This window comes from Nicotiana sylvestris, chromosome 3 (assembly GCF_000393655.2).
Source record: "Nicotiana sylvestris chromosome 3, ASM39365v2, whole genome shotgun sequence".
In the NCBI taxonomy this organism is placed as follows: Eukaryota; Viridiplantae; Streptophyta; class Magnoliopsida; order Solanales; family Solanaceae; genus Nicotiana; species Nicotiana sylvestris.
This window is the reverse complement of record NC_091059.1, coordinates 168427369-168436172: the sequence shown is the minus strand read 5'-3', so window position 1 is coordinate 168436172 and position 8804 is coordinate 168427369. Positions and strand designations below refer to the sequence as shown.

Here is an 8804-nt window from a genome sequence, read left to right as displayed (position 1 = left end):
TCGGATAGAGATAAAGTTTGGGTATGTTCTTGTTATAACTTTAAAAACAAGAATTATTAGACTTACTAACTTAAGGCTATGTGAGACAAAGAGAAAAGGTGTCTTTTAGCAACATATGGACATTTTCTTTCTCAAAATATTTATATTGGTGAGGGAAGAATGTGTAATTAAACAGTGATTCAAGGATATAATAGTCATTATAACAGCAAACCTCATGTAGTGTCATTGTTATGTGTAAATCTTGCTTCAGTTTGAAGCGTTGGAAGTTCCGAATCCTAACACCCAAAACTCCAAAGCCTCCATTGAAACAATGTCGACATCCGTGAACTTAGAAGATGTTCCGTCGGAGAGCCTCATGTCGGAGCTCCTCCGCCGCATGCGGTGTTCCTCCAAGCCTGACAAACGTCTTATTCTAATTGGTAATTATACTCACATCTGCTCTCTTTTATTTGTGTGTATATCTGATGTTGTCAAAATTCTTTCTTTTTACTGTATCATATGGTTTTTTGCCAATCAGATCCACACAATTTATTTATTACTTTGATGTTATCGGTACATATATTTGGTTTTCACTCTCAAAGTTCTTTCTTTGAGTACTTTATATGGGTTTTCCCCCCATAATTGTATCAGATCTACAGTTTTTCCGTTTCAGTTAAGTAGAATTTTGTAATGATTAGTTTATTTCTGTGTTGGGTTTTGCTCCTTGGGGTTTTGGGAGTGGGAGGGAGATTGTGCATACTGGAAACGAGAAGAAAGTTCTGGAATTTAGGTGAATTTGGTTCAAGCCAGATTGTAGGAAGTGGGCGATAGTCTTTGTATTTCTATGAGAAGCTCGGCGGAACCCACGGTTCCCAGTAGTAAGTCGTCGGCATATCGCGCGTAACAGATCCTTATTAAGTAATACTCCCTCCGGTTCACAATAAGTGACCAATTTGCTTTTTCATTTTGGTTCAAAATAGGTGTCCAGTTATGTAATCAAGAAAGAATTCAATTTGTTTTTACAAAATAACCCCTATGTACATATCCCTAAAAAGTTTTCTTACTCCTCACATTAAATATTTAATTAGGGGTAGTTTAGTCATAATAGGTATTTTTGTATAGAATTTAGTATTTTCTTAATGGGCGTGCTAAAAGCAAATTGGTCACTTATTGTGAACCGGAGGGAGTAGGTTTTAAGGGGGGCAGCTTACGGGCCAGGGTTCTCTCTGACCTGATAACAAGTATCACCTCCTCGCCCAGCCCTATCATTTAGAGGATGAAGCAAGATCTTCCAGATTTTTTTTATATTAAATTCTGAAAAAAATCTCTGCTTTACACAGGTTGCACTAGGTTAAATTTTATTAAGTGAAGCGGTCGAAGAGTAAAATTGCACCCTTACTTTGCTCCCGTTATTCACCAGGCTCCTTGTCAGTGGCATTGTTCGAATTTTTGACGCACGCCTTATCTATATCTCTCACGTCGTGTCCTTAGCACTGAACCAAAGTCGTGGTGCGTATTTTGGGTTAATATCTACATCTGAAGTCTTATCTATATTTTTTAAAATAAGGTGACATAGATATATGAACTTTTTGGTACTACATTTGCGTCAGATGTTACTTATCCACAAATAAAATTGTGTGAGATGTTGAAAATTCTAGAAGATTGGTTATGAATATTAGAAAGTATAAGAAAGAGTCTAGAAAGTCAGAAGTCAAAAAATGTCTTTGAAATTGGGAGGCACCGGGAGTGCAATAACTATGATATGAGAAGAAGCGAGTAGAAATGGTAAAATTTTGCCTTGTTTTGATATGGGAAATCTTTAGCTCGAAGATGTGCTGCCTCCTTTTGCAACATTTCTGGAATTGGCTTGAAGTAGGATGCCATGGAGGATCTTGATGGGAGATTAAATATTTTTGAAAGTAAGAGAAATTTGGCTATCTCAAACTCATTCTTTTAAATAGCTGTCTCAAACTCATTTTAGCAAGTCTAGTTTCTACATGCTTTGAGTGCGTCCATGGTTGTGCTTATTTTTAATATGATTGAATTCGTACTGTTGCATTTCAGTTTCAAGTCTAAACAATTAATATGCTATGTCAAGCTGCAATAGTATTCCTTAAAAGGAGTAATTAGTCAACGGAGCTTTCGAGCTAAAATAGGGATTCTGCCAGAGCATCTGTTTTCTTGATATTTGTAATGGATAATTTGGTAATGATACTAGCTTTTATGTTGCTAGCTTTCACGATATAATACATTGAAAGTTAAGATCACGTGTACGTAACACTGAAAGTTATTTTTTGACTTGTTTCGTTTTTGCTGATATTGGGTGGAAGTAGCTATACTATTCTCTGGTAAAGTGCTCTCTCTATATGCATGTGTTCTATGACTTGTTTCATTTTTGCTGATATTGGATAGAAGTAGCTGTGCTCTGGTAAAGTGCTCTCTCTACATACGAATGTTCTATGGTGTTTTTCCTTTTGGAAATCTCTTTGTGATTCAAGTCAAGCTACCACCCGCTCAACCCTTGCAACACTAAACCAAGGTGTAATCCTTTGGTCTGGAGTTCATAGACTTGATTTGATTCTCAATAATATAAACAGAAAGGCAAAAAACATTCCAATCGATTCCACATGCCTCCAGAAGAAGTCTGGACAATAATTTGCCTCCTATTTCATGTTTAGGTCTTTTGGCATTTTTTTCTTCTCTAAGCTTTTTGCATAATGCTCGTAAGGGGCAGATATATAGGTAGTTGAAAGTTTTAGCCAAGGATATATATATATTTGGATTGGGTTTGGAGCTGGTTTTTCTTAATGAGTTATACGAATTCTTCTTTTTCGTAGTTGACTAGTATTTATGTCATAGCAATTGTGTTTAAATATTTCTGTTCTGGTTTACCTTATCAAAAATATTATTGTTCTAGTTTCTATCGACAAACAATGTCATCCATGTGCTCAATCTGAAGTCATTTGGGTGTTGAGTTGTCATCATATGGACTTATATGTAGAATTATGAATAGTTCTCTTTTGCTTTGCCAGATTTTTGTGATAGATAATTCTATAGATTTTCCTTCTCTCCAAACTATTATTGTGTTGAGATCTCTAAAAACTAGTTTTTATTTTTATTTTTTTAAGGTAATCTAAAAACTAGAATTTTTTTGCAGGCCCACCTGGATCAGGGAAAGGAACGCAATCTCCTATAATTAAAGATGAGTACTGCTTGTGTCATTTAGCCACTGGGGATATGCTGAGAGCTGCCGTTGCCGCCAAAACGCCTTTGGGCATTAAGGCGAAGGAGGCCATGGATAAGGTCACATTGGTTGTTTATTTTAATTATTATTATAGTTTTCTGACTACCCTGAACACATTGGTTTTCCTTTCCTCAGTAAAATTGTTTTTGTACTGTCTTTTCAGGGAGAACTTGTTTCTGATGACTTGGTTGTTGGTATCATAGACGAAGCATTAAAGAAGCCGTCATGTCAAAAAGGATTCATTCTTGATGGATTCCCTAGGACTGTGGTGCAAGCAGAAAAGGTTCTTTTCCTGTTAATCCATGACTATTTATGTTTATATTGTCTTTATGTTCAATTCCTGTCAGCTTTGAATCTTTGTAGTAGGAAATCATGTCTTTCTCTACTTATTGCAGCTTGATGAGATGCTTCAAAATCGAGGGACTAAAATTGATAAGGTCCTTAATTTTGCGATTGATGATGCCATCTTGGAGGAGAGAATTACCGGACGTTGGATCCACCCAGCTAGTGGTCGTTCATACCATACAAAGTTTGCACCTCCTAAAGTACCTGGGGTAGATGATGTAAGATAATACTGTCAAAATTTATTTATTTAATTGGTCTGTTGTGATAATACTGTTGTTCCTCTCTAACTTATCAAAAATAAAAAAGAAGTCTTTTTGCTGAAGTACTTCATTGTAATGTGTCTGCAAAGACTGAGCAATTGTTTATTTACAATTTTATAATCGTTATTGTCTGTTATGCAGCTTAAATTCTGTCAGAAAAACTTAGTTTCACAACTTTCTGTATTAAGGACTTTCTCCAAACAAAAAACAAAAAATGGAAGCTCTGATATCTGAATCTAATTAAATTTTATTTGTCTTCATGAAGGTCACTGGAGAGCCTTTGATACAACGTAAAGATGATACTGCTGCTGTTCTCAAGTCAAGGCTGGAAGGTTTCCACAGGCAAACTGAGCCGGTAAACAGCTGTTTATCTCTACTTATTGTGGGGAAGGGAAAGGAAAACACATCTGTTTATCTAGTTGCTTTGGTAGAGAATTGATCTCAAGCTAATGTTCAAGTCCTGCATGAACTGAGTAGGATCCCTTTTGGGGAAAGTATGTCTAGAATTGCATTTCGGAATCTAACTTAATCAATAAGATGTTTGGCAATGTTTACCACTTTGACATTCGAAGTGTTCAAGAGAGATCGTCAGTTTACAATTGAGTATAGCCTCTCACTTTAGGACAAAGATTATATACAGGGTATAGCAGTCATTTGACCTAATAATGTTTGTTTCAAAACATGTGAAGGCTAATGGTCATTTTGTTGTCTGTTGGGCTCTACCTTCAATCTCTGTCGTCATGCTAAGTTATTGAATTAATGTGCAGGTCATTGACTACTACGCCAAGAAGGGTAATGTAGTGAATCTTCCTGCCGAGAAACCACCACAGGCGGTCACAGCTGAAGTCAAGAAAGCTCTCTCCTGATGGAAGGATGCCAAACTTTTTTGTTTAAACAATGAACTCTGAATTTTGGTTCAACCCGTTAATTTCTAGATGACTGACAGGGCTATTTATCTTTTATGGCACTAGCTGGTATCAACTTCTTATGAACTTCAGAAAAATGTTGCTGAATTTTATTTTATTTTTAACATTGATATCTACTGAGCTTTTGCAGTTCAGTAGGAAATTACACAAAATTATTACTCTTAGCCAAGCCAGGATGAAGTCAAGAGTGTAACAGAAGATGCTAGTTGGAGCCACCATTTTTGAGTGTGTGGGAGGGTAATTGAAGAAGCTTCTGGGTTCTGGATATGTTATTTTCAGTAGTCGCTTTTATGAAACATTACTATATCTGTCAAGAGACTCTTATCATTTACAGGTCGCTCCACAAAAGCATCTCTCTTAGCTGCCGTCTTTTATAAGAAAACAGTTTGTTTACCCTGAAATAATGTTTCTTGAGGTTTAAGTTCTTACGAGAAGAAAGGAGTATTTTTAAACTCTTTGCAGGTTACTTTATTGGCTGAATTTTTGATAGTTCTGAGCAAGGTGCTTCTTGGTTTAGTGCTATTTTGTTTGCTGAAACTAGCGTAGCATGCCTTGGATTAGATTTTTATTACTTTGCTGTACACCAAAACATTTGTCTGAATAACCTTCTTTTATAAGATGTTGGTGGGTGAAAGGTATGAACATAAATGTAATCTGCCTGCATTACTCAACCTCCTGCACTCCATTACTCAACCTCCTTGTTGAGGAAGAAAGAAAGTCATATGGAAGCTGCACCATCGATGCAAATATCACATAGAACATCGAATACACACACAAAAACATATAAAAACTTTGTGTTCAGAAAATCAAAATTGTCCATCTTTGAGAGTAAAGGAACCATGCAATGATAAGAAAACAGAGATCCAGAAAATTTGAGTGTGACAGTTGCAAAAGCTACTTGGAGTTCACCTAGCAGTTATGTTGCCAAAAATCGTCTCTGGAGGCTTCCCTTGTTCTGGTCACCCTTACCCTCTTCGAGGGAAGTTAAGGGTCAACAATATCAATAAGTAGAAGTAAGAGGGGTTTCTTTGCAATTTGCAACTCTTTTAGGAAAATACGCGTGCAATATACAGTTGGTTAAGTTCTGGCGGGAAAGGGAGAAAAAGAATTTTGTAACCAACTTAACTGTAAATAATATCTTGACCAAAATCTCCCCTTCCATTAGTTCTCTTAATTTTCTGTTATTCCACCGTTTTCTCTCTAGAAAACCATCTTCCACTGAAATACATTTAGCTGCTCCATAATTTCCTCAAGAGCTTCTGTAAATTTCTCAGAGAATCTTCAATGGCGAGAACAAGAAATTCCAAGAGCTCATTCATCTCTCTAAACCCATCATTCTTCACTCATTTGCTCTCACTATTTCCCTTCAATTCCCTCCATTACTCACCCAAAAAGAACTCAAGAATCACCCAAACATATCTCTATTCATCCCCATTTCTCTCTTTCTGTTTCCTCTCTCTTCTCGTTTTCCTCACTTTCTTTGGCATTTTGATGCTCACATTCACAACGCTTTTCCAAAATTCAGTCTCATGCCCTGAGACTTCTTCTTCTCCTCTGTTCTTAGCTTCTGTTTTGGCTGCAGCATCAGTTTCTGTTCAAAATGAACCAGTCACTCTATCTACTGGAGCAATGGTGCCGCTACCAGCTCACGGGGCTATCGGAAATATTTCGGAGGAGGAAAAAGAGTTCTGGAAACAACCAGATAATCAAGGATACATGCCTTGTTTGGATTTCAGTCTCAAGTATCGAAAAGCCTCTGCAAGGATTTCTGAAGAGAGGAGGAAATTTTTGGTTGTTGTTGCTTCAGGAGGATTGAATCAGCAAAGGAATCAGATTGTTGATGCAGTTGTCATAGCAAGAATTCTTGGAGCTTCTCTCGTTGTTCCTGTTTTGCAAGTAAATCACATTTGGGGTGATGATAGGTAAAATCTGAAGTTCCTTTTGGCTTTTTTTAACCACTGTTTTGGCTCATTTGGTTTCAAGATTATAAATACTTAATTTTGTGTGCAGTGAATTTTCGGATATATTCGATGTTGAACATTTCAAGAAGACTTTGATAGCTGATGTTCGGATTGTAACATCATTGCCATCTACACATTTTGTTTCTAAACAGACTATTAACCGCGAACTTCCTTTTCATGTATCGCCACTCTGGCTTAGAGCCAGATTTCTCAAACAAGTAAGATATTGAAACTGCTCCTTTTGCTGTACTAATACTTAAGTTGAGTAGTGAATAGTTCATCCTGTCTAAATTTGTTATGTTAGTTCAATTTAGTCTTAACTTTATGTTACATTTAATTTTATAGCTAAACGAAGAAGGTCTGCTTATATTGAAAGGATTAGATTCTAAACTCTCAAAGAATCTTCCGCCTGACTTGCAGAAGCTCAAATGCAAGGTAATACAACGAACGACAGCTTGTTTTCTGCACTAGTGATTAAGCTAACACGGGGAGCTGCCTTGGGTATCTCCGATAGTTGACAAAAATTTGGGAAGTAACTTTCTTGTTTTTTTGTAATATGAACAGGTTGCATTCCATGCACTAAGATTTGCAACTCCAATTAGGGAGCTAGGATATCAGATAGCTAGAAGAATGTGGATTGAAGGTCCTTATGTTGCCATCCATCTCAGATTAGAGAAGGATGTTTGGATCAGAACCGGATGTCTTACCGGTTTAGGGAAGCAATTTGACAGTATTATAAGTAGGGAAAGGGAATCTCACCCTGAATACCTCACTGGAAAATTGAACATGACTCATGCACAACGGCGACTTGCAGGACTTTGTCCCTTAAATGCATCAGAAATGGCAAGGTAAAATTTGTTTAAGTCCTTGACCATGTTTTGGTTTACTAAAAATTAACCTAAAATCACTCTCAAACGGGGCATTATGTTACAGATTTCTGAAGGGTTTAGGAGCGCCAAGCAGTGCTCGTATATATGTTGCTGGAGGAGAACCCTTTGGAGACGCGCAAGCTATGCAGCCTCTACAAAAGGAGTTCCCAAATTTAGTCAAAAAGCATACATTGGCGCGAAATGGAGAGCTCACTCCATACTTGGAAAAATCTTCAATATTGGCAGCTATCGACTACATTGTGTCTTTGAGCAGTGATGTTTTCATCAATTCCCATGGAGGTAACATGGGCCGAACTCTCGAGGTATTAAGCACTTGTTATTTATTTACTGATCTTTTTAACATTGGACAATGCTGATTATCTTTGAACTTTGGTGGTCAGGGACATAGGGCATATGTAGGACACAGAAAGTATATAAAGCCAAATAAGAGAATGATGCTGCCTTTCTTTGAAGATTCATCTATACCTGATCAAGAATTCAAGAGGATAATAAAGAAACTGCATCGAAAAAGTCAGGGGCAACCTGAGCCGAGGACGAAGAAGATTGACAGAGATGTAATAGCATATCCTGTTCCTGAGTGTATGTGCAAACAATAATAGACATATCTCTGTGTCAAGAATTTAGACCATTGAGGCTAAAATTTTGTATGCAAATGTTCAATACCATGAGTTTTTTTCAGAGTTGAATATTTCCAGTTTGCCAAGCTGAAAAAAAAGATCATTTCTGTACCAAGTCTAAAAAAGCAGTATGGGGTCTAATACAGGTATAAATCAGTATTTTAGAGTAAAAGAAAAGGATATGAGAAAGTATTTAAACTTAGGGTAATAACTTCTTAATTAGACAAAGTTAAAGGCTAAAACGTCTGCACATATTCTTAATAGTAAAGTTGAGTCTTTTCCACTTCAATGCCATTGTACTAACAACAGCCAAAATGCATCTACTCTTCGTCGCAGAAGAACGTTAAGAATTGAATTAAAATGAATATGCGAAACTGAAGGTGGGGATTCTTAATACAAATACATAGAGCCCGTTTGGACATAAGAATTTTTTTACTTTTTTCAAAATTGTTTTACTTTTTTTCGAAATCAGTGTTTGGCCATAAAATTTCTAATTTTTCGAAAATTTGAAAAACTCCAGAAAACTATTTTTCAAAATTTTCACTTAGATCACTCACAAAACTTCAAAAACAACCCAAAATT

General features: G+C 36.5%; 2 protein-coding genes across 2 annotated transcripts; both read left to right on the top strand.

Annotated features, from left to right (window-relative positions):
* Positions 1-227: 227 nt before the first annotated feature.
* LOC104223285 (adenylate kinase 4) lies at positions 228-4906 on the top strand. The gene is made up of 6 exons (XM_070171158.1): positions 228-419; positions 3137-3282; positions 3387-3506; positions 3619-3786; positions 4094-4183; positions 4596-4906. Exons 1-6 carry the CDS (start codon positions 311-313, stop codon positions 4692-4694), a joined length of 732 nt encoding a protein of 243 aa, XP_070027259.1. The 5' UTR covers positions 228-310; the 3' UTR covers positions 4695-4906.
* Positions 4907-5236: 330 nt separating this feature from the next.
* On the top strand, positions 5237-8260 carry LOC104223284 (O-fucosyltransferase 37). The gene is made up of 6 exons (XM_009774696.2): positions 5237-6676; positions 6765-6933; positions 7061-7150; positions 7280-7563; positions 7649-7907; positions 7986-8260. Exons 1-6 carry the CDS (start codon positions 6039-6041, stop codon positions 8199-8201), a joined length of 1656 nt encoding a protein of 551 aa, XP_009772998.1. The 5' UTR covers positions 5237-6038; the 3' UTR covers positions 8202-8260.
* The last annotated feature ends 544 nt before the right edge of the window (positions 8261-8804 follow it).